This window comes from Chroicocephalus ridibundus, chromosome 11 (genome assembly GCF_963924245.1).
Source record: "Chroicocephalus ridibundus chromosome 11, bChrRid1.1, whole genome shotgun sequence".
Taxonomy (NCBI): Eukaryota; Metazoa; Chordata; class Aves; order Charadriiformes; family Laridae; genus Chroicocephalus; species Chroicocephalus ridibundus.
This window is the reverse complement of record NC_086294.1, coordinates 4,158,467-4,183,777: the sequence shown is the minus strand read 5'-3', so window position 1 is coordinate 4,183,777 and position 25,311 is coordinate 4,158,467. Positions and strand designations below refer to the sequence as shown.

Genomic DNA, 25,311 nt, shown 5'->3' with positions numbered 1-25,311 from the left:
CATACGCTTAGCTACCTATGCTGTCCATAGATTACGCTCAGCTCTTGAACTATTTAACTTACTAACCTCATTTATGCATGCCTTTGCATAGCTTAGTGGCACCGCCTAGGCAACGGCCCATCACCTGCAGCAGGACACGGAGTCATTGCTAGAGCTGAAACTCAGCTCACAGGGTCAAGGTCTTTGAAGGATACGCAAGAACTTCCTCTTACCTTTTTGACCTGCATTGGCAAGCTGCTTCTGGCTCTTCCGACAGTTTATAATTGTATTGCATCAGAAAGTCTCACAAAGTTTCCACACTATAATTTATGGATGACTTTTCTTACCCCCAAGTCACCATTTCATTCCCTAGTCCTCATTTCACATTTTCTTTGGGGCTACCACACTTCACATAGGAATTTCTGCAATGTGGGCAATGGAGCGGTGGGGAAACACAAATAATTGTACACAAACTGCTCAGGCCCTGTATCATCTGTTAACCGGAAAAAAAATTACATGGACTACCATGGAGCTCAAAGCAGGGGAAGTCGAGGCAAAAATTCTTCCTACTGTGTTAAAACACCAAACAACAGCGTGCCCAACAAAAATTTCAAGCTTTTTGGGTGCAATATTCATAAATGCTTTCAGCTGGCTATAGCAGCAGGCCTCGCTGCCTCTCCTCCATCACACTTCGTTTCTTGATCTTGAATCCTCCTTCCTCCCCATGCCACTGACCCCAAAAGTGTCTCGTGATGCCTAAACTAATACGCATTGCTGAGTTTTACCCTGGGCACTGTGTGGCCCTATGCCGTACAGTACCACCGCTCACCTTTAGCAGGACAAGGAATACAGACATGCTCCTCTTGCTTTGGCCTTTTTTAGGTTTCTTCATTAGTGACAAAAGCTGGTTGCTCTCCGATTGCGTATGATGCAATGTTGCAGGTGCACGCAGTCTGTGACGGGCTCTGCAACCCACGCCAGACAACCTCACCAATTTCTGCCCGAGGCAGCAGCTCACGTACCTACAGCATCACCTTTTAGGAAAGCGACCACATGGTCTAGAGACAGGGAATACCCCATCCTTTGGTGCCAGTTATTCCGGCAGAGAGTTGCCAGCACTGCTTAGTTCTGTTCCAAAGTTGTCCAGCTTCACTTCATAGTGGTTAGAATCAATTACACCTTTTTCTTTGAAGTTAAGAATCTAGCTGCATTAAAAGACATTTTTTCACATGCAGATACTCGTAGACATTGTTCAAGTCACTTTATGTCCTTAACGTGGATAATCTCAATACTGACTTTTTTCTGTCTCCCACTTACATGGTGTGTTTCTTCACTAACACTGACTTATTCCTTTAACTCTAGAAAAAGGATGTATTGGATAAGATTCTCTCTTTGCAGTGCTTGAACTTAAGAAGTGAAATATCTATGTTAATTTTGATGTCACAGACCCCATGCGTTATCTGAACCAGCGCTTAGCAAAGATGGGATTCATCTCATCCAACTGCAGACTGAGACAACTCTATTCTCTCAATTTAGTTTCTGCTCTCCTTTCTAGGCACCTGTAGAGGGGGATTTTCCCCCTTATCTGGAGTAACTGAGGCACCCGTCCCTTCAGGCGCAGCTGCAACCACCTCAGCGTCCGCTCCTTGGCCTCCTGGATTGAAGCGGAGTTCAAGGATTTTTCCACTCTCAGCAACCTTCCAGCACTTCCCAAACTGGAATCAACATCCAAGATGCTGCCCTGGTTCAAAATCCACCTCAGCACCCCAGGCTTTGGTTTGCGTCTTTTAAGAAGCACAGACAGGGAGGCATTGTGCTGGCTTGGCCCATGTTTACTGAGCTATAAATGTAGGAAATTAACACTACATTGAATCACATCCATGCAACTCGTGAATTGCTGGCTATAAATTGGGAATATTCTTACAATCTCTCATGGACTGTGTTGACCTGAAGCTCCCACGTTCACTGAGGAAAGCTTTCCCTTCACTGGTGCTGTCACAATCGGAGAGTAAATTCTTTGGAAAGGTGTATCTTAATCTGCATTGTGCAAAGCAAAATATCAATTTTCATCAGCACCTAAATGCGGTAACTAGTTAAAAACATGCCCTTTTCAGTCAGGAGAGATGCCTCTGCTTGGCTGCGGGCAGCAGGAGGGGAAGGAAAGCCCGCCGACAGCCGCTCACCGCACACCACGGCGCCCAATGGGGGCTGCAGGGACAAGATGGCGCCGCCCGCGCCCGGCGCCCCTTCGCCCCGGCCCAGGCGGGGCCGCTGCCGCGCTCCGCCCGCGGGAGGCGGCCCCGCACCGCCCCAACGGCCGCCCCCGGCAGCCGGCCGGCCCCCAGCCCCGGCCGGGCACGCCGCCCCTCCCCGCGGCCCGCTCCCGCCGCCGCTCGGGAAGATGGCGCGGCGCCTCCAGGTCAGTGCAGCGGCCGCGGCGCGGCGGGTGGAGCGGCGGGGTACCTTGGGGCACGGCCGGGCTGTTGGGGCAGAACCACGGCAGAGGATAGGGAGGTCCTGAGGGGCGTGGGGGAGCCCTGGGCGTGCTGCGGGGCGGCTGCGGCCGCGGCGGCCGAACGGGGCAGGGGACCGCGGCGTGCGGAGCTTCGCCCTGGGCGGGGGTGGCCGGGAGCGGGCGGTGTTGAGGCGAGCGGGCTCCGTCGGAGTGCTGTGGACCGCGGTGGCGGTCTCGGGTGAGCTGTGGTGAGGCGGGGGGGGATGTCGGGTTGCGGGGGGGACGTGGGTGATGCTGGCCTCGCCGTGGGAGTTGGAGCCGCGATGTCCCAGCGTGGGGGGCGTGTGGCGCCGGCAGCTGCGGGGCTGGCCGGCCGTGCATGGCTTTTCCACACTTCCCATCGCGTTGGTGTCTGTTCGCTTGGGATGCTGGGTTCGTGGCTACTCCAGGCCTGTGGGAGCTAGCCGCACCTGCTCCCCTGCGGCCACCTCTTCCCGAAGGCGTTGGTGGGCCCACAGCTCGGCCCCAGCCCTGAGGGCCAGAGGCAGCCCCTCACCGGGAGTTGTCCGGGGGGGGCATTGTCCACCGAAACGGTGCCTCAGAAAATGGAGGTGGAAAGCGGGGGCGGGAAAGCGGCCCCAGAAGACACAGCATCCTGAGGTGTCAGGTATTCACCTGGAGTCCCTTGGGGTTCCACTGGAGTGGTGGCAGCAGCTTCCACAGTGGCTGTTTAAGGCCTTTATTTAAATACTTGGGCACCAGGTGCACTATGTAAAAGGACCACTAAAATACCTTTTGTTGTCACTTCATATGGTAGCGTTTCAACGGTTATGCCTGTCCTGTTGCTCTCACGTTGAGATGGTGGAACCCTCTTCATAGCATGTTTTCAGTCAGAAAAGGCTGATTAAAATCAGAATGTCTGTGGGAATTTGTCAGTGTCAGCAAAACTTTAAGCGTGAACTTACCTGGTTTCCTGCCAGTTCGCTTGGCTCCTTGGCCGCTTGCCTGGTGGGTTGCTGCCGAGCTGGGCCCCCGGCATTTCTGGACCTTGGCTCTTTCATGGGCTAGTAGGAGAGCTGCCAGGGACTCTTGAGAGCTGGGGAGGTGGGACCAGAAGTGTCTGCAGAGCTTTATTTAGCTTATTCTTGAACATTATGAAAGTGTGACAAGCTGAAAAAAAAAATAATTGCAGTATCTAAGCTTTTTCATTAGGATGTGAATCTGCTTCTTGGGAAAAGTTGCACTTTGTGATCAAAAATGCCACTTTTTATACAGGTCTGTCTCTACTCCTGACTTGCTAAAGCAGCCAGCGGCTCACTGCTACATCCTCTTCGTCGACAGTATTGTTGTTTTCTTAGGAATCACCTTTCAGCTATTGATAAGAACTTGAGTAAAGGAGGTCTCTGAAGGCATCAGTTTCACATGTTTTGTGTCACAATAAAAAGGGATTGTGACAGTCTTCTGTTTTCTCGAAGAAAATATACATCTAATATAGAGAGCTAGTGTTTGACTTCTCATTGGTTTCTCCAAATATTTTTTTCTTAATCAAGTTGAATAATATCTCTATTGCTCATCTGAGTTGCCGTCATATACAAGATGGTTGTATTTGCTGATTTCAGCTTGTATTTTTTGGTTTCGCTATCTGAATCACGGCACGTTTTCTTGGTGTACGACACATAAAATATAACCCAGAGAACATCTAACAAGTTCCTTGGCAGTCTGAGAATTCTGAGACATCTCTGGCCGTACCTCAAGCCTACCAATAAGAAACGTGTCATAACGTTCTCTTGAGACCAAATGTCCAGATAAAGCATTTCAAAGTGCTGAAGGCCATCCGTCTCAATAGACGATAAACCAGCTTTTCTTTGAAGATCATTATCTAGTTGTTGTTCGGGCTTGCTTTAAAAATCTGTGGTGGGATTCCCTCGTCCATCAGATAAAATGCTTCACAGTTTTAACTTGTCAACAAGAAGTTAACTCTAATCCTTAGCCTAAATTTCTAAATTTTGGTGTAACCTTAACATATTGATACCGTGCATTAAAGTTTACTTGTTTTTGAAATCCGCTATCAATTCTTTGTATATAAATTATTGCTTAGACAGCTTATAAATGGTTTGATATTTTAATGCTAGTTAGTATACAGATGATTTAGGCCTTGGTGATTGGGCCGTTATCCCAGTTTTATTCTGGACTTTCTCAAACTTGTTGCTGAGGTTGGCCCAACTTGGAAGTCAAATTTCAGGTCAAATATAGAAGGGTCTTTAATTTTTGCTGGTTATGGCATGATAATTTGGTTCATGCTTCTCAGATTATATTGGAATTGTTCCATTACGGAAAGATGCATTGTAATTTATGTCTGAAGACTATCTTTGCTAGATGTCCTTATTCCCATGTTTTATCCCAATTATGTGGGGTTTGTGTTGTATTATATGTTCTCTAACGTGTATGCTTGAATTTTATGAGTCTTAATTTTCACTTGGCGTGGATCGGGCTTCATTTAGAATTGTGTTACTGGGATTGTTACCTGTTCCTTATTTTTTCTCCACTCCTTTGAACATGGAAGGGAAACAAAGGATGTCTCTGTTGAGCTCTATTTGAGGTATTAGATGCGTTCATTCCAGAAGTCAAATGTGCTATTTCTTACAATTTCTTCAAAGCAACAAGTCATGGCTACTTTTTGACTGCAAATCAGGGACTCCTGAAGTGTCATTATTACTGAAATTCTGAAAAAGCTGAACAAACCCAAGAACTCCATCTGCACAACAAGAAGAAGGAAAAATATGGGAAAAAGACCATGATTTATTTTTTTAAGATAAGAAGTGCGTCTCAGAAATTACATGCTTTGATTGACAAAATCGCATGTACTTTGGTTGTCAAAGACACTGTTACTGTCTTGGATTTTTGAAAGGCATTTGAGCTACAGCATAAGTGATGCTAGATTGTGCTGAACCAAATCTTTTATTTCAAGTACGAAACATCTGTTTGGAAGGGCTGCTGAGCAGGATTTTGACTCAAACTTTTAAATGAGACTGGTCAAATTCTGCAGGTTTCTCTCTGCGTCTTCTTTCTAAGCCAAACTCAAGTCATGAAATATTTACTGGGTACCTTCTAATGGTGTGACCAGTTATTGACAAGAATTACGTAGGCTTTGGGATGGATGCTGAAACTTCTGTTTGTGTGATGATTGCGAAACGTGCTTAAAAAGGGTTTATCTCCTGTGAGACAGTGACTAGTAGAAATAAATCATATCCCTCACACAGGAGAGAGATATTCCCCCCACACACCTTCTTACCAGAGAGACCTTTTTTTCAACTTCTAGGTGGAGAGGAATTTTAGCTCTTTTTTTGCTACTATAGCTTCTGAATTGTCCCGTCTTTCACTGGTATTTGCATCAACAGATACAGATGATGCTGGTTTTTTCCAGGTGTAGGAATTTGACGAGTAATTGCAGCTTTTAAAATGAAATTTGCTGCAAGTTTTCCAAGTAGCATAGCTCAAACTGTTCACTGTTCTCCATCTTTTCATCTCTCTTTGGAAAAGCTGTGGACTTTGCATGTGAAGACTCAGAAAACCAGATGGATTGAACCATACTGAAAATGCTTCGGTAGCTGAGAGAATAAGAAATGCCAACTTAATTTTCAGAGTTATTTTTGGCTTTTTGTCACAGAAGGCCTCCTATTTAAATGTGAATCATCTGGAAAGCTTAGGATAGGTAACAGTTCATGTTACTGGTATAGTATCTAGGTTTATAAACGCTTAAAGAAATCTTACGTGGTTGAAAAGCCTTCATGGATGTTTCAATTGTGTTCTTTCCTGACAGAGTCTGGCAGAACTGGAAGTACTATGTAACCACCTATATGAAGGAACTGATCTAGCCCAGCGAATGCAAGCTGAGAAGGTACTCTTGGAGCTTATTGATAGCCCAGAATGTCTTAGTCAATGCCAGCTTCTATTAGAACAAGGAACGGTAAGTATCTGAAAGAAGTGTTACCCATAAATATAATCACGCTGATGGAACCTCACATAGGTTTCTCAGCTTTGGGCCATTACCATGTCAGTACAATAAAAGCAAAATGCTTTTCCCTTTTTTTTTCAAAAAAGGTTGGATCAGATGATCCTTGAGGTCCCTTCCAACCTGGTATTCTATGATTTTTTTGTACATACTCTGTTTCATAAATGATTCTAGAATCTTTTTCATTTGGAGGTGTTCTTTGTAGAAGTGACGATACCTTACATTAGAGATGTCACAGACAAAAAGGGGAAGCATCTTAGCTTTCAATTGTACTACTTTCAGAAGGGTTGTAATCGGGGATTGTGTCCTCTGTAGAGCAGTGTCTGAACACAGTGTGGTATAACGCAGTGTTTGAACATCACCTTGGTCTTATTTCCAGCTATGAGCTACAATGGGGAAAAAAATGATTTAAAAAAAAAATAATCCTTTAAACTGCTTATCTGTTGTCTGTTAGTTTAAACCTTAGCATTACTCAGTTTAGTTTTGTGTGTTTAATTTCATGGTTAACTCCAGATAAAGTGATAGGGGAGTTGATCTTGATTTAATAGTCCAAGCTGAGTCCGGTATAATTCTTGCTGTGTTTTTCAAATAATTCAAAAACAGAGAGAAAGAAAAAGAGGAAACACGTTTAAAAATATCTTTTATCCAGGGCTGGACCCATGGTAATCATCTCATAGTTCTAAACTTTTTAGTGATTTTAAAAACAGGTTTCAAAATTAAAGAACTCCACTGAATAGTGAATTACTTTTAGGTGAATGGTTTCCATCCAAAGGGATGATATTTTTTGGTCTCCAGTATTTTATTAGCGTTTTGTAATTTATGTTTGTTTTTAATGAAACAAAGATATTTCTGAAATACATCCTCAAATAAATTTTTGGTACACTTAACAAACATAACCAGAACCTGATAACCAATCTGGTTTATTGATTATTTATCAGGTTTTGACTTATTGTCACTGCCTTTAATTAGCCTATTTTTGAATAATATCTTTTGATGTGTTTTTGTAGACGTCCTATGCTCAGCTTCTAGCAGCAACATGCCTGTCTAAGCTTATAAGCAGGGCATCTCCATTACCTGTTGAACAAAGGATTGACATTCGTAAGTAGCGTTCGTGGTTAAAATGTCATTATATTAGCTGGATCTAAAACTTCATGTTAGCACAGTAACAATCCAGTGGATAGTTAGTGTTTTTCTCTATTTCTCCCCATTTACCAAGCGTGTTATTCATATGGTAGTCATTGTCAGACAGTGAATGTAAAGGTGCTTGTGAGATCTTTCATTATTTCTCTGCAATTAGCTCAAAAATAACACTTCCTAGTTTCAAAATTAAAACAAATAAATATGTTAGCTCAGATTACTTAATATTTTTTAAAAAATACTAATTTTTCAAGATAGACTATTTCTCTCACAAGATGCTAAAGAGATTTAGTTCACACTTGTAAAGGATAAAAGATGCAGGTATTCCTAGTAGGCCCACCAGTCACTTACATGTAGCATTGCTTATGATCAGCTCTTAACGTTTGTAAAAGTCACTCCAGGTCAGGTTCTTACTTGCAGGGTTAAGATCCTACAGAATTTTCCTTTCTTCTTAGCATCTACGTTCAAGTCATTGCTATATCCTAAAAGAGATAAGCAATATACGTTAGGTCTTTAATAGTGAAAGGCTTTGCACGAGGAATGTATGATTCGATTTGGATTTTTAGAAAATCTGCACTGTTTTATCGGTTCTATGGGTAGTAGTACTCTGAAATGCATGGCTGAGAATCCGATGCTTCTTATCAAAGATTTCAGTGTTCTTTTAGGTAAAAATTAGCTTTCATCAACTTTCATTTTATACATTTCAACAGCTTTTGGAGCAGATTGATTTCCTTCTGGTTAGAGAGGAATTTCTGCAGCTGCAATGGGCATTACCCAAAGGGATGTTCCAAATTGAATTGAGAGCATTCAATAGGGAACATCATCTGAAAAAACTTTTGTGTATTTTGAATTGTCTGTGAGAGCTGCTGTTACCTAGTGAAATAGTCAGTGCCCAATATATAGGACCAGAATGAAAAATTACTGTTTTACCTCTTCTCTGAATTCACAAACTATTGTCATATGTATCCCAGAATACTGATTGTATATGTCATGTGCTTTGTGTTACTAAATATTTAGCTGTATTTAATGATTTAATGTAACTCAGAGTTATTGTACTAACCATAAGAATACAGTTGTATTTTAAAATCCATGCCTTAAGTTTTTATTAAACCATTTAATTAATTTTCTTTATGGAAGATGTGTTGCTGATGTTAAAATGCTTCTTTACAGGAAATTACATTCTGAACTATGTAGCATCTCAACCCAAACTGGCTCCTTTTGTCATCCAAGCTCTCGTTCAAGTCATTGCAAAAATTACAAAATTAGGATGGTTTGAGGTACTAAAAGATCAGCTCATCTTCAGAGACATTATTGCTGATGTAAAAAAATTTTTGCAGGTAGGAAACAATTGTTCACTTCTGCCATTTTTTGCTGTTTGGACCTCTTCATTTTTAGCGATTGGCATGTTACGTCACTTAGTTGTTGTACACTTGGGTGGAAAAAGTTTGAAGAGCATTGCTTAAAACAGAAGATCGCCCTACAATGAAGAACCAGGGCAGGTTTGATACCTGTGTGAGTATGTGCGTTTTGATACCTCACAGTATTCTTATGCTGTCGTGTTGGTTTTTCTGTTGGTTTTCTTTTTCCAAAGCACTTTTTCATAATTTGTCTGTAAAAAGTGAGCCCCTGTTGTCAAGCCATTCTATTTAATGCCTTAATCCTTTTTTCAATGGATGCGGAGGTACGTTTCTGATAGCGTTAGCTCCAGTTACCTGGTTAGAAACACTGGGACTGCACCATCTGAAGAGTAGGAAAGTCAAATGTTTTAAAGCATTAATCTGATTGTGATTCTTCTAATAATGACAGCTAGAATCGTACTGAACTATTCAGTTCTGGAACTAGTTCAAATTATCTTTTTTTCAAGTGCCTGTCACGGAGGGTTGATCAAAAAGGTAGCTTTATAAACTATTTGTTGGAGTGTTCACTGTTACGGTCTTACCTTGTTGATTTTTTTGTATAAGCAGTGGGACTTCACCTGCACTTTAAATCTTAGCAGAATTCACTAGATAGCCCTGTTTCTGAAGTTTCTGAGGAAAGCTTGTGTAAAGATGGAACTATGGTATCCAAAATTGCAAGATACTGTATGTATTTGTTACATGGTTGTGGTTCTTGGTTGCCCCATTCCTTTTTCACTTTGTGAGAAATTGATGATTCATATTTGTGTGCATAGGTGCTTAGATACCTGCATATAATATGTTCTCTCTCCATACATGTAAAGAGACCTGACAGAAAAAAAGAAAAGGCGTTCTGTCTCTCCTAGGATTACGGTGTAAAATATAGGGAGATAGATAATAAATATAGAGTGTTTTTATAACTTTTATCTATTTTTGCATATGTATTTAAATCTAAGAAATCACAAAAAATATGCATTCCAGGTAGGGATAGGAGGAAGTTTGGGAGGAAAGATCGCTCGCCTTCCCTCTCCAGTAATTGGATGAAGCAGGAATGTTCTTGTTTTACACTTCCTTCCATATAATTTCCTGTTCCCCCACTGCCATGGTCACTGTTCCAGAGGAGAGGAGTTACAAGATAGGGAGGTGATCCTGGCACATAGTATTTGAAAATTGGAAATAATTCCTCCTAATGTCAGAGTGCAGCCATTCACTATGGACTGTTCACCATGCAAATTTACATGTCAAATGTAGAGTCAGTACTGTCAGACACAGTAGCTAAAGATAGAGGACATCCAGCATCTTCTGTGAAATAAGTTTGGAGAGTGTAATTGGATGTCATGGGTTATTAGCCAGGCTTGGTTATTTTATACATTTAACATGTATAAAAAGGTTCTTAAAAAGTTTTATGGGAGATAGCTAAGCTGCTTAAAAACTTATTTCATATTAATCTTTCTGAGTGTCTGTGTGAATGTAAAGCCTAGTACTTATTTAGAGAAAAAATAATCAGAAAACTTAAGCTATTTGGAGATTTACTTCCAAAATGAGCCATTTTGTGTGTATGTGTTGTGATCCTGGCAACTCAGCACAAGAAAATAGGAAGTTACTGTTTATTATATTTCTTGCCACTGAGTTTCTCATTTGTTTTTCAGTCTTACTTTGTTTATAATACTGTTCAAGTTAATGTACTTTTTTATTTACATTGGGAATGTCTAATAAAAGATAAGCTGCAATATCCTGTTTATTAAAAACAAGCTCAAGTATACTTCTCCACCATCTTGCAGTTATTTTTATGAATGTACTGTAATTGGATTTTGCATTTATTATTAAAATGATTGCAGTGTGACTCTTCAGTGTGTAGTTCATTAAAAGTAGGGATTTAAATACAAAATTTAGCTTCTTAAGAGATTTCTTTAGTTAAATTAAGAATTCCTGTAGAAAAGAAAATTAAGCCATAGATCTACTTGTGAATTAAATTTTATATAAATATTGAAAAAATAATCCCTAAGCAATGCTAATATGGTAATAATTAACATACGGTAGTTTCAGATACTTATGCTTCAGCATTCCAGGTTGAAGTTCATCCAGAGTGAATGTGAGTGTGATTTAATACGGAAGGGGTGAGTGGCTAGGTCTGCAGTTCTGTTCCCAGCTCCATAATTCCCCATGCAGCTTTTTACACCTGTGGGAAAGGGGAGGTTGCATTTTCCATTTTTGTAGGTCTGTGTGATCTAAGGAACATTCATATAGACTATTTTAAGAATGTGAAACACAGAAGAAAGTTCAGTTCCAATTACAGTATGAGATGTTTAATCTTACTGAATGCAGATAGGGTAACAATATAAATTTTGCTGGAGAGTTCTCCGAAATTTTCACTTTTGATTTGCTTTGGTGTAAGTGATAACACAAAATAGATGACAGTGAAAATTCAGGCCCTTTGGTAAGCAGGCAGATTCTTCATTAGTTGAGCTTTGGATGATCTTCAGAGTTGCGAAAATAATGAGTGTGGTTGTGACAAATATCAGGAACATTTTTGGCCAGGATGGCATTACTTTTTGGATGCCAGGAGAGCTAGGGTTGCAAACTGCAGCTGTGAAAGTAGGAGTAGAGATCTTCCCCCAACTCAATGGCAAGGCCTAATTGCAGTTGATTTTAGTTGGGTTTAAAAAAGCAGACTTAATTTTTCTATAAATGCTTTGTAATAGCTCAGTGAAGACAGCTAAATTTTATTAATTAAATGCAAAATTCTGCGCTGTATCTGAATTTTGAAACGTTCCAAGGAACTTAAATACTGATGATGAGATCATACCCTCAGGTGTGAATATTTGACGCCTACTGCTTCGCTTTTTAGATACAAGTTGTCAGAGATGGAATATATTATTCAGTTCAAGCCAGTGCATTGTATACTACTGTGGAGTGAAGAGAACTCGTTTCTTTTGGTAGAGAGCATTCCAAAACTTTTTTTTTCCTGTGTGCCCTGTCATCCATCCATGGCTTACTTTTTTTTTTTAATGATCTGAATTTCATGCAGCTTGCCTTACCAGTTCTAAAATACCGAACAGACCTTTGAGAAATGTGTAATAGTGAATTTCTAGATTGCAGTTACGTAGACTTTTATTTTGAGACGGGTTTTTATTATCAAACAATTCTTAGGATTTACGATGAGGGTTTTTTTTCAGAGCTAATCGATGAGGGTTTTTTTTTCAGAGCTAATTAGGGAGTTTGAAGGTCTAGTTCTATTACTATTGATAGAAATTGGCACGAAAGCCTTCTAAACAGCTTTGGATATCTCAGCCTAAGAATTCCTCTTGGTTCTAGAAGTGTTGGAAAATATTAAATACAAGGTGCGATGTTTGAGCAATCATATCTGTTTTTTTCTGTAGGGCACTGTGGACCATTGTACAATAGGAGTAATGATTCTCTCAGAACTGACTCAGGAAATGAATCTAGTAAGCACGTTTGGTTTTTCTTTCCTTCTGCGAGGGGTGTATGTGTTGCCGATCAAGCAGTGTGTTGAATGTTTCTGCCCTTTGTAAAAATGGTTGGAAAAACATTTATTGGCCGTGAAGGGATTAACACACCTTCCTCTCCCCACCAATATATAGAGAGACAAGAAATTCTTAGTGCAGGGACTCTACCTGTACCAGACACACCATATCTGCTATGGGTAAATTTTCTCCCATTGCCGTCACTAGAACTAGTAAAGCAAAGTGAATGATCAACTTTTTCAATTGTATTTCTGCTAATGATTTACTTTTGCGTACATCTTAACATGAGGAAGTGCCTCCAACCTTTCCATCCCGAAAGAGAGACAACCTTGAAGGAAAAAAAAGGAGGCGCTTCAGGAAGCTGTCAAGATCTATATTTAGTGCTGGACCATAATTTTCATTTCTAGTGTCAAATAATTAATCTGCCAGATATACCTATCATCTAGTTTTAGCAAAGAAGGGAGCGTTGTTTACTCTGTCCTAACTTTTCTTAGGTTGATTATTCAAGACCTTCAGCAAAACACCGTAAAATAGCTACCTCGTTCCGTGACACCTTTCTAAAGGACATACTGATGCTTGCGTGCTCTCTTTTAAAGGAGGTGAGGCTCTTTATAATTGAACCTAAACTGTTAACATCATGATTGTCCCAGTTTGAGTCCTTCATATGTTCTGAGTTGATGAATTCTGTGTTTAAATGGATTACGTGACACCCAATTAAGCTCAAGTGACCAAAAATGTTCAAAGACAAAAATTCCAATATTCCTTCCTCCATTTCTCTCTTGCTCGCTCTCTCAATCTTTGTCTCTCTGCCGTCTTTCTCTCTTTTTATCTTGCCTTAAAGGATGACCTGACTAAATTCTGAGCTAGTCTTCTTTTTTGATTTTTTTCATAATTTAATTGTATCTCAGTTTTGCTGGGCCTGCCATCTCAATATTTGTTAAAATAATTATTTATTAAACTAGCGGCAACCAAACAGAAAGACGAATTCTCTTGTGGTGTGGCAGCACAGTCGAATCTGGCCAAGGGTGTTCTCTCCTTCACTAGTTCCTTTATGCTGTCTGTAACACTTTGGGGTAATTCAGGCTGCAGCCTCTCAAGAGCCTTGACAGAGGTGGTGAAGAGCAGCGTGCTGGTCTCTCAGGACCAGGTAGGGTGAACTGAGATCAGAGCTGGAATTTGCGCTTCCCATTTTGTGCTGAAGAAGGCCTTCCGTAGCAGTGGAAGGGGCACCGTGAGGTACCATTTTACTTCTCCTGAGCTCAAGCAACTCTTTGCTTTTGGGAGCAGCTTATTTTTCAAATGTTGCCTGATTTCTGTTCTTTGACTTATTTGGGAGAGCTGGTTTGTGCAATTTTCATGAAAATCCAATGAATTAGGCATTGTAATTTGGACACAGGTGTTTAAGCTAAGGATTTAAACACAGATGCCATCACAGTGGGTCAGCAGAAAATGGTAGCGATTACTTTTTGGCGCAAGCTTTAATTCTCAGGGTTGAGGTATGAGATAAACTGTGTTTGCTTATATTTCTTTCACAGTATGTTTTTAGTCTAACTAGCATGTTTTACTTCACATTGGCAATATGTTTAAAGGACACGTGGTAAGCTACCAGTGCTCAGGTGACAGGCAGAGTATTTTTTTTTAATATATATATTGCAATAAAATAACGTGTAAGCCCTCACCTCTGAAGAGGGAATGCCCTGCTAATGTACACAGGATGTTTTAAAACAGTGTTGGAATTGTATATTAATAGTGACGACATATATAATTTAAAAGAAGAATTGGATATTTTTTGAAGAATCTTCTTAGGTATAGTAAATCCTATGACACATCAAAACAATAAATGTATTTGTGAGAACCTGTATCCTGCAGCAGCCACTTCCTAGGTACTTTTTTAGTCTCTCATATGTTGAAAGGTTTGTCTGAGTGACATCACACAGGTTTCCAGAGAGAAATATAAGAAAATTGTAATTGGTATCTTTATAATGCCAATTTTAGTATAAGAAGCTGGTTTTAGAAATATTTTGTTGTCTGTAATATACTGAAAAATACACTCGACTAACAAATGTCGAATCACTGAAATAATTCCAAGAGTTTGAAAGCGACACACAGGATTAGCGGCAAAACAGGTTATGTTTATAGAAGACATACAAAAATTCAATGTTGATTTCAAAGCCAAATTAATAATTTAGTGTCTATTCTAATGTGGTGCAACAGTTGTTATCAAGTTAATGAGGCATCTGATGACACACAGTTGATTTTAATTACCGTCATCTGAATTGAAAAACTTTTTGTTGATAAATTTGAGAGATGTGACTTTGAATCTAAATAAGGAGCAGATGAACTAGATAAAATGGTTGCATTTGCATTTATTTTATTTTTTTTCCTAGACAAAATTATGTCAGTTTTCTTTTTAATGTTCATGAACTGCATCAGCGACTAATGAATTTAAGGTTTGTTTTCAGTGCCTTTATATTCTATGTGTAATCTTGAGGTAGTACTTTCATTAAGACAAAATGTTATTTAAATTATCATAATTACAGAGAGGATCGATAAACATGTGTTCTTGCTCACAGTATGTTGAGTGTAGACTTCCAGATCCCAACAGCTTGTTTTGCTTACAAAGTACCTCTTTATTCTGACACTACAGGGGTTATAAAGCAGCAGAGACACTGACAGCTGTATTTGTACAGGTGTTGTAAATAGCTACATTCAGATTACAGCCTGTTCATTTCATTGTTTTTTAATGCCAGGTTTTTCTAGACATACCAAAGGAACAGTCTTTTGAGTATACATACTGTGAAACTCTTACTGTTTAGCAGCCTGGACATCAAACTGTGAAAAATACCCGATTGTTGAGATAGTTTTTAACTATATGATGTATATGGCATATATTCCACGCTGATCTGGAGCTGAAAAATATGAATGCTTACAGTTTAATTTTTGCAGTGAACATCAGCACTGTTTTAGCAGTCAGGATCAGTGACATGCTGAGTTTTACCTAGAAGTATTTTATGAAAAAGGATTAAAAATTGTTTAGAAGTCTGTGAGCTTTAGCTTGGTGTGGAAGATGTCTCTGAGGTGGTAATGATGATTTGCCCCTTGCCTTCACGGAAAGACTATACCTTTTACTGTTGCAGGATTTCTTTCTCTCTCAGTATGTGTTCTCTTGCTCTGAACTTACATCCAAACATTTTACTTTTTCAAAGTTGTTTTTAAAGCATGTTCTATGCAGACGACCTAATGGGATTTCTTTTCTCCTTAGCTCTTGGCAAAACCTTTAACCCTTCAGGACCAACGGCAACAGAATCTAGCAATGCATCTTTTGAAGCTTGTACTAAACTGTCTTAATTTTGATTTCATTGGAAATTCAGCTGATGAATCTGCAGATGACCTGTGCACTGTACAGATTCCAACAAACTGGAGAACAAGTAAGAATGGATCATAATTGTTAGTAGTCTGAAGTCTGTAGCCTGTGGATTGTGTTACTTCTTTCGTCACAGTACTTGCAAATATAAAGTAGTTTTTAATGTGGAGTTTTTTGCTGGTGGGTTATTTTTAAACCTCTTCTGCTACTTTTATCATACTTTTGCTATTTTTATTTTTATAGGCAGAAATAATAAATGTAGTCTATAACAAAGATATTCATAGTAGATCAAATTATTCTAATTAGACGCTAAATACTGTTCTCATCCCTGACGTATGAACAGCTTGAAAGAGCTACAGCATTTGTAGCATGTCTGTTTTCTCTTGTTTTCTTCCTGATGAGAAAACTGTGTGAATTTTTTCGTAGCGTGTTTGTTTCCTCTAGTGTGTGAGCTTCTTAATGGAGACAGCAGAAGGGTTGCATCTTGGCTCTTAGACTCCAGAGGTTTGACTTGCTGGGCTTATACAGTGCAGATGGCGGACTGGTATAAATATGTCCAAGCTAGCTTTGATGAAATTACCTTGGGTAATGGACACAGTTTAGCACTAGCAGCATGGAGCTCCTTGTAGGCTAATTTATCCAGCTTCTTGGCAAAATAATGAGCCTGATTGGAAGTCTGTTACTTCTAGCTAAAGCAACTACACAGTTTCCCACACCCGAGATGGGGGGTTTAGATCTGGCTTACCTGTATAGCGTGACACTCTGTAGCGTTTGATATTCTTCCTTATTTCAATGATGCTGTTCTTCATCAGTTTCCATGCATAACTCCATTCCATCTCCATTAATGTACAGTAGCCTCTAATTGCAGTGTGAGGGATGAAGAGCAATAATATATGGCAAGCAGGGGAATACTGACAAAAGGCTGAATTTGGGCAAGTCACAGTAATTTCTCAAGACCCCCTAGGAAGGAGAAGGGGACAGGTTTTCCCAAGATTTTAGTTTAGGTAGTTTAAATTGTCCATGGAGGGATCTCTCTTTAGTTGTTAAACACAAAGAGTGCCTAAGGAAATGAACCTTTGTTATGGGATGCTTTATTTTACACAAGTCTTCATATAAAATCATGCTTATAAATGGAACAACTTTGAAATGTTACTTAATTTGTGGGATTGCTTAATTATGAATTATTGGTGAACTCTTTGTACCCTGTTGTTACCCCTTCATAAAACAGGGTAATGTTATAGTTCACTTGATGTGATTCCACAATGAATAGGTAACTCGGTGTTTAAAAGTATGATTTTCTGTTTATCAGTCTGTAGACTTCAGGATAGGCCGTAGAACTTTTGTTAAAAACTTGTGTTTCTTTAAATATAGACTAAACTAATCCTTTGTACGTGGAACTTGTCGTGTCTTAGTGTACTACTGTAGTAACCTGAAGAAATCAGTTTACCTACATCTGTTACAGACCAGCAACTGTCAAAGTATTGCATCATCTGCAGTTTAAAGGAAGGATTCTTTATGAACTATAGGATAGATTAAATGTGATAAAAGAGAATAATGCTTTGTTTAATACTGTTCAATGAACTAATGCATCTACTCATAGTTGATACTACAGCGATATGTCACTCTTATTTGTTTTTGTTAAAAAGATGATGATACTAGTGAAATAAAGATACTTAATTACTGCTTGTAGAGAGTGGTAAAACCAACTTATCTTTTTCCGTAGTTTTCCTGGAGCCAGAGACCTTGGACCTGTTTTTTGATTTGTATCATTCTCTTCCACCAATGCTGTCTCAGTTAGTAAGTGACACGCAGTGATTTGCACTCAAGTAATTACGGAAAATAGTCTTTTTACATCTATACTTTGTCCTAAAGACCCTGTTTTACTCTGTGCATTAGCATGTTGTGAGACTCCTGGCTCAGTGCCCAGTCATGATGTCTTTTCTTTGAACTTCAGCCCCAGTTTTCATTTCTGAAACTCAAAGCATTTAAATCCTTCCTCTGCCCGTTTGGCACTACTCAGCCACATAGAAAACTTCCACCCAATTGTTCTGCTGAAGTCAGAAGCTGTTCTAGAATGGCATTTTAAAACTGAGCCATAATTGTGTTCAATGATCGTATAGACATTGCTGCAAAAATAATCTTCAGCCACAGAATGTACTACAGACAGCAATATGTTGGATTGCTGCAAACGTTGAGATGATTATTCTGAAAGTTTAACTTTTCTTAATCTTATGATTTTTTTTTTTTATTCTTCAGGCACTTTCTTGTTTAGTTCAGTTTGCTTCTACAAGGAGATCTTTGTTCAGCAATCCAGAACGTGCCAAATATCTTGGTAATCTCATCAAAGGAGTGAAACAAATACTTGAAAATCCACAGGTATCTTTTTTTTTTTATTATTTTATTTATTTGAAATGCTAAAACAGGTGTGGATTTGTTTTTTCCAGTTACAGTCTTCACTAATTTACTGAATCTATCTAAACCACTTTCAGCCAGACATCTGTTTGCTTTGATTTTCTATTCAAAACAAAGCAAAACCCCTATGCAAATAGAATTGTCACCCAATTAGCAATAATGCTCATAAAATTTCTATCAGATTAAGCTGTTAACTTGTAAAAATTTGCTTCTTCAAATTTAGGGTTTATCTGATCCGGGTAATTACCATGAATTCTGTCGGTTTTTGGCTCGGCTAAAGACAAACTATCAACTGGGAGAGCTAGTAGTGGTGAAAGATTACCCTGAAGTCATCCAACTTATAGCAAATTTTACTATTACTAGCCTACAGGTAAGAATATATACACAAGTATTCTCTTTTCTTCAACTCTTGAATGACAAAGAGGACTGACCCTGCTTCTCCGTGTTGGTGTTTTTTGAGGAGGTGGTGGGGCTTTTCTTTATGTAAAAATATTTTTTTTGTCAGTGATGAAACTCAGATTATTGAGTTCTTTAGAATTACCTCACGCTCTTCCTATGAAGTTTTGTAATGGGAGCAGATTTAAAGCGAAAATGACAACTGAACTTGGAGATTGATGGATGTTAATCCTCCAGCCTTAGTCTTCACCCTTAAAAAAAATTAAAAATCCAACAAATTAAACCCTTTATCCAACCCTAAAATACTTATACCTGTGCGCCCATGTAAACTTTGAAGTGCCTACAATGACTAGGTTCTTGAGTTCTGCTTTTGCGCGTATATATATGTACACACACGCAGTTGCCTGTATGCTGAGCTGCTGAGAGCAGAAGCTACCTGGAATAACGTCTAACTTTTTGGGGGACCGATATCTGTAGGAGAAGGACACGTATCACAGGATCGAGATTCTCACAGTGTTAAAAATCTTACAGATTAATTTTTTAAGCACAGCGAGGTAAAGGCATGCACACTGTTTGAGTAATACGATTGTTATTTCAGCATTTCCTCCAAAACCTTTCTCTGCTCTTCAGAGTAACAGCTGAAGGTAGTGACCTTAAGGAGAACATTTTGACCTTTGCGTTTCTGAGTTGCCAATGGCAGCTCCATGAGTTCTGAAGAGAAAATAACGTTGAGATGCATTTCTGTTCTTTGCGTTTCCTCTTGGGTGGCTCTAGACAGTTTTCCACTCAAGGTTTAGGATTTTTTAATGGCCCTTTTCTAGCATTTGAATCTCAGCATGCACTGTGTAAGAACCTAGGCCTAGCTCTGCGTTTCGAATCGTGGATTTCACTTGAAGGAGGCGAGAGTGTCTACAGGTAATTCTGCATCTACTCTATAATGTGTGTCTCAGTTCTGACTGGGTCCTTTAGTAGTTACGTGAATGAGTAAGACTACTTAAGGTAAAAGCATCACGTTTCGCAACTGAAATTTCACACTGGGATGCTTTAACAGAAGTATGTTTTGTTTTCTTGTAGCACTGGGAGTTTGCTCCAAATAGCGTTCATTATTTGCTAACTCTGTGGCAAAGAATGGTAGCGTCTGTACCTTTTGTGAAAACGGCAGAACCCCACCTCTTAGATACATATGCACCTGAGATAACAAAAGCTTATATTACTTCTAGACTGGAATGTGTTCCTGTCGTTGTAAGGTAAACTTGTAATTGCAACTTTAAAACTGTAATATGGAATGTTTAATTTTCTGATTTGTTGGCATATTATATTTTGATTATGTTTAAAATCTAAGTACGCTGGTTCTGGTTACCATGGTGATTTCTTTAGATTATCTTAATCGGCTGATACCATTTTTCTCCTTTTGCTTATTAAATCCAGGACAAAATCAAATGTAAATTCTAATTGTTTTTCCTCTCATGGGCTTTTGTGCTTTGAAAAAAGCCTATTTCCCCCCCCCCCTTTTTTTTTTTAAGACCATCTAAATTTAACTATATTGTTCAGCTGTGATGTGTTTTCTTGATGAGTCACTTTCTAGGGCCATGGAGGGTTGAGTAATGGGGGAAAGCAGAATGAACCCCATGCACAAGAAAGGATGAGACAGAATAGAACAAGATAGAGAGTGGCAAGATTGAAATTGGCCAATTTAAAATTTCTTAGTTCAAAACTTCTTTTTAACAGTCTAAGTAAATGGCTTTACAGTCTACACTATAATATAGCAAATAAGAAAAAAATGTTTAGATTGCTGAAAGGATTTAATTTTCTCCAAGGGCTTTTATGAATTCCTGCTGGAAGGATCTCCTGTCAGACTACAGGACTGCAGAACAAGCCACATCTGCTTTTCCTTTTCAATTTTACATTACTGGGATGATGTCACTTGTTCTGTTTGTGTGAGGAAGCGCATTCCACTTCACTATTGTTTTCCTTTTGTCTCAGGCAAAATCTCACGTCTGCAAATCTTACTGTTTAGAGACTGACCCATAGTTGGTGTTATTTGCCTTATGTTCTCACCATAGGTATGTTAAAAGCTGACTTGCTAATGGCTCAAAATCACGAGCTTCTCTATCATTGTCTCAGGAACAAGAATTAAGAGTACCTAGGGGAATTTCCAGAGCTACAACAGGGAAGGACAAGCAGGTGATTGCAGGTGCAGTCAGTTCTTCTGGGCCTCCTCTCAACCAGCCTACGCTTCTTTTGGCATTTTTAAGTTTTCTTCTCTGTTCAGCTTTTCTGTAGTGGTATCTCAGGGTTGAACCCTCATGTCTCGGCTTTCTTCTCTACTGAGTGGTACATTCCATATCAGCTTCCAGACTTGAAGCACTCAGTAAGTAGGGCTAAGCTTCTGGGTCAAACCATCTGGCATGACCAGCTCCATTGAAATGTGCTGTTGTCTTCCTCAGCATCACCATCAGCACTGAAAATTCAGTTTCTGTGTTTAGCACTGATGAGAGATTCTCCTGGATGTCCTTGTTACGTTGTGAAGGAGTAAGCCTTCTAATTTTTGAAAAAGTAGGGAGAAGGTGAGGAAAGTAGTTATCTTTTCTGCCAGCACGTATCATTCTTAAGACAGTCTTGGTCATGCTGTTGGCATGTATCTGTTCCTAGCTCTAAGTGATTTGTATACCTCTGGGGTATTGTCTTATTCTCTTACGTGATGAAGGCCCTTAGTTGTGGCATTTCTGTAGACAGCAATATCAAATGTAGACTTTAATATCAAATGTCCAGACTGTTCTTGAGAAACATGGGATGTCTGGGAGCTGATTTCATAAGACTTCTTCCGTTTGCTCCAAGGAGATTAATTGATATCTTTGCAAACAAATCCTGTTTTCTGGAATGACCATTTTTCTTGCAAACCAGTATAGTCGATAACGTCACCCTCCGTTCAGGAGCCATCCAGCTGGTCCTTCAGACAAAGAAGTAGCTTGGAACAATGGAAGGAAAATAACTTTTGCCATTTTCAGGCGTTTGAGTAGCTATTCTGCTGTTTGAATAAGGCTGAGTGAAGAACTAATTATTCTTCTACAAAGGGTCTACAAGAGAGTGGTCTTCTGCAAAATAGAAGGAGAACTGCTATTTCGTATATTTGTAAATACCTGAGAAAGAGGTCTGTTTCAGCCCATCTGGAACATCAGGATTTTCAGCTGCTGTGTATCTTTCAAAGTTCGAATGTTAGCACTGTTAGCTTTGTTAGCTTTTTTGATCTTGTCTTTTTCTATAGATTGATTGTTGCCTGTGCACCAAAAGGGTAACCTTCTGATGAATAAACCTTTCCTATTGGGATTTGTGTAATGAGTATAGTTACACTTCATGGCAAGAGCTATTGGTCTCTGTTACCGGCATTCCATAGGGTCACAGCTTGTTTACAGCAGAATAAAATAAAAATTTATAAAGCAGTTGCATGGAATTTTACTGAAGCTTGCTTGTTGGCTTAATTTGATGAATATGCAAAATCCATTTCTACTAAGTATTTCATTCTTTCCTCCAATCTGAGAAAGATTCTGCTCATTGATATTTTATTCAGGGACAGCGGACCTTAATCCTTCAGGATTTACCTTTCTGTGTTCATGCTGCCAACCTCATCTCCTCTCTTCTTTGCTTTTTAAACTATGTATTATTGAGAGGAAGGCACAAACAGAATACTGTTCTGTGCTTGTATGGATGTGTATGGGCGTGTGTGTAAATAAAATGAGATCGTATGTCTGTCTGTTGTGGTCACCAGCTGCTAAGGCTTTTATAGTTCAGCAGTTCAGTGACAGTGGTTCAAGATCTGGATGGTTAAACAGCATCAGCTTTTAAGCAATAGCGGCTAAGTGCTTACTTTTTATCTCTATTCCAGAGATGGCTTAGAAGATCCACTGGATGATACAGCTACCGTTTTCCAACAGCTGGAGCAACTGTGCACAGTCAGCAGGTGTGAATACGAAAAGACCTGTACGCTTCTTGTACAGCTGTTTGACCAAAATGCACAAAACTACCAGAAACTATTGCACTCTTCTAGTAGGAATCCACTAGAAATCACAGTTCAGGAAGGTTAGTATTTAATTTAATTTTTACTTTGTGTGTTGTTTTCCAGTACCCCTATACTTGCATATGAAAAAGAGTGGTGCTCTTACGGCAGATAGACCTTGTCTCAAACAGGAATTAATGATCAAGTCACCTTGCACCACATTTTCACTAGTTGTATTAAATATGATACATTGACAGTTGATACGTTTGTTTTAACATCTTGTTACGCCTTTAGAATATAGCCATGAGAGCTGTAAAAACATCTGATTTCTAAAAATCAACGTTTTAATGCCTCATGGGAACCAGCTGCAACTTGATGAGCATTTTTTTGGAAATGAGGATGTTAACTTTTGTTCTTTTTGCATTTATCTGTCTTTAAAGTTAATGCAACATTAAAAACCTTCATTTATTTGACAGCTCTGTTAAGATGAATTACTTAATTTTCAAGAAATTCAAGTTACTTATTGTAGTGTAAGCTGTAAAAATAATAAGTACTTCTTAAATATGTTTTTTTTCATATACCTATTTTGGGTCCTCTCTGTGTCACATTTATGTTGTCTTTATAACTACTGGCTCTTTCCTGATATAGTTATCTTATGGCTGTTGCATCTTTACATGGATAAAGGGTGTTGTTTTGAAAAGGTGAGACAGGTTACTGCATAATACAGCTGTTTCTTTGCATGCTATTAAATGTTTGTGATTTATTTTGCCGTTCTTTTGTCGACAGTTTGAATATACTGGTTTTCTTCTATATAGGAGCCATTTTTCACTAATTTACATAGGACCTTCTTATCTTTTTATTAATTCCACTTTCTTCTATGCATCTATCAACTTTTTATTTGGGAGAACTTTCACTAATGACCTGACTTCATTGACCAGCTGTGGTCTGAATTTATACTGGGGTCCCCAGTCATGGGGGGCCGAAGGGAAGCAGTCGGCTGGAGTCTTTCAGTGTCAGTGCTCTGGGGATTGCCGTTATGCGTCAGAAAACATTTGATGCAGGTTAAATATTGTGTTTCTTTTCTGCAAACTAAACACTTGTGCTCATATTGAACAATAACCATTGTATCCCCTAGATATACATAGTTAAATTTAGATGTTTAATGGCTTTTAATGTTACAAAATAAGTTAATGTAATATTAAGATCTCATTTTATTATACTGTCCTGCTCTCTGTATCAATAGTGATGCAGTCATGGTTTACTAAAACAATAATCCCCAAGAAATGGGTCATTAACAGTAGTTAATGATTACTTGTGATCTATGGTAATGACTGATTTCTTTGGGATTATTGCTGTTATAAACCATAATTACAGATTATTACAGCTATAATTATTTTCTAAAAGAAAAGATGTTGTCTGCCTCAGTAATTGCAAAAGCAAATGCACTGAAAATTTTAAATAGTGAAGGTATAAAAGAGGGAAGGAAGTCATACCTATTAATTGCTATTGTGCTGAGAGAAGAGGGCTATCGGCAGGAAAATAACTACGTGCTTAAAAATGAGTTACTGCAATTTGTAAAAAGGAAGACAGGTTTTTATTTTTATAAAGATTATTGGCCTAAATGTGGCTCGGCTCTTTGAACCAACTAGCACCACTTCACAGTTGCTTTTTGGTACGTCTTCAAATGGCCGTTCTTTAGTAGCTGTTAATGCTAAACTCATTTGAGCAATGTCTGTTCTCTTGGAGGCTTCAGTTCCTTGATGTTTTGCTAATGATGGTGCAATCTCTTAGTGTCCTAAATTAACTGCTGTTGCTACTGCAATGTGTAGTGTGTCCGATGGGGTTTGCCTTGGAAGAGTCTTGTTTGTGAAGAAGCACAGGTCTTGAAACAGGGAAATATGTTGGTTGTAGGACAGTTGATACTGTCCTTCCAGGTTATTAGGAGTGGAACAGGAACAATACGAGAAGATATTTGGTAGTCTTCTTCATGTGTCGTGTCTTGTCTTGTCTCAAAAGTCATTTGTTCCCTGTCACACAGTGTTTTCTGTTATAGATCTCAAACTGTATTACATAGAATCACAGAATGGTTTAGGTTGGAAGAGACCTTAAAGCTCATCCAGTTCCAACCCCCTTGCCCTGGGCAGAGACACCTCCCAATAGACCCGGCTGCTCCAAGCCCCGTCCAACCTGGACACGTACTCATGTGGTATCTTTTTAAAAATAAGACTGAGATTTAGGATAAACCGTAATGCTTTCCCGTACTTGTGTTGAAATCATCTGCATGTTATTCCATACTCTGCACTATCTTTTCATGTATATTTGACCACAGCATCTTTTTTATGTTTAGAACATACTGAACTATATACCTTTGACAGAAACAGAAGTACTGATGATCTGTAGTCACCAGATTCAGGCCATAAGGATACTGGAAGGATACTCAGAACTGTTAATCATGGCTCGTTGAAGGAGCTTGGAAGTAGAGCATTCAGTGCTCAGTTCTGGGTTTTTCAAAATACAGCAATGCAAAACATGAGGGAAGTGAAATTTAATGTTATGTAAATGAAGACTAGTTTATCAGAGATTTGAAACAAACATGAAATAAAACCTCAAGACTTTTGGTAGATACTGTGCATGTCGTCGTATGTAGAAATATCCAAAATCACAGGTCACATAGTGACCTCAT

General features: G+C 39.1%; 1 protein-coding gene across 2 annotated transcripts in view; it reads left to right on the top strand.

The window, feature by feature from the left end:
- Positions 1 to 2,310: 2,310 nt before the first annotated feature.
- RANBP17 (RAN binding protein 17) overlaps positions 2,311 to 25,311 on the top strand; it is a 159,962-nt gene continuing 136,961 nt past the window's right edge. The window contains exons 1-12 of one of the 2 annotated variants that reach the window (XM_063349133.1): positions 2,311 to 2,398; positions 6,255 to 6,401; positions 7,454 to 7,544; positions 8,754 to 8,920; positions 12,358 to 12,423; positions 12,957 to 13,061; positions 15,725 to 15,890; positions 17,550 to 17,623; positions 18,083 to 18,202; positions 18,462 to 18,608; positions 19,709 to 19,881; positions 22,518 to 22,711. In XM_063349133.1, coding sequence (XP_063205203.1) covers positions 2,381 to 2,398; positions 6,255 to 6,401; positions 7,454 to 7,544; positions 8,754 to 8,920; positions 12,358 to 12,423; positions 12,957 to 13,061; positions 15,725 to 15,890; positions 17,550 to 17,623; positions 18,083 to 18,202; positions 18,462 to 18,608; positions 19,709 to 19,881; positions 22,518 to 22,711 — 1,468 coding nt within the window. In that variant the 5' untranslated portion in view covers positions 2,311 to 2,380. Of the gene's footprint in view, positions 2,399 to 6,254; positions 6,402 to 7,453; positions 7,545 to 8,753; positions 9,096 to 12,357; positions 12,424 to 12,956; positions 13,062 to 15,724; positions 15,891 to 17,549; positions 17,624 to 18,082; positions 18,203 to 18,461; positions 18,609 to 19,708; positions 19,882 to 22,517; positions 22,712 to 25,311 lie in introns of those variants that run through there. The other variant, XM_063349134.1, reaches the window with a different exon arrangement.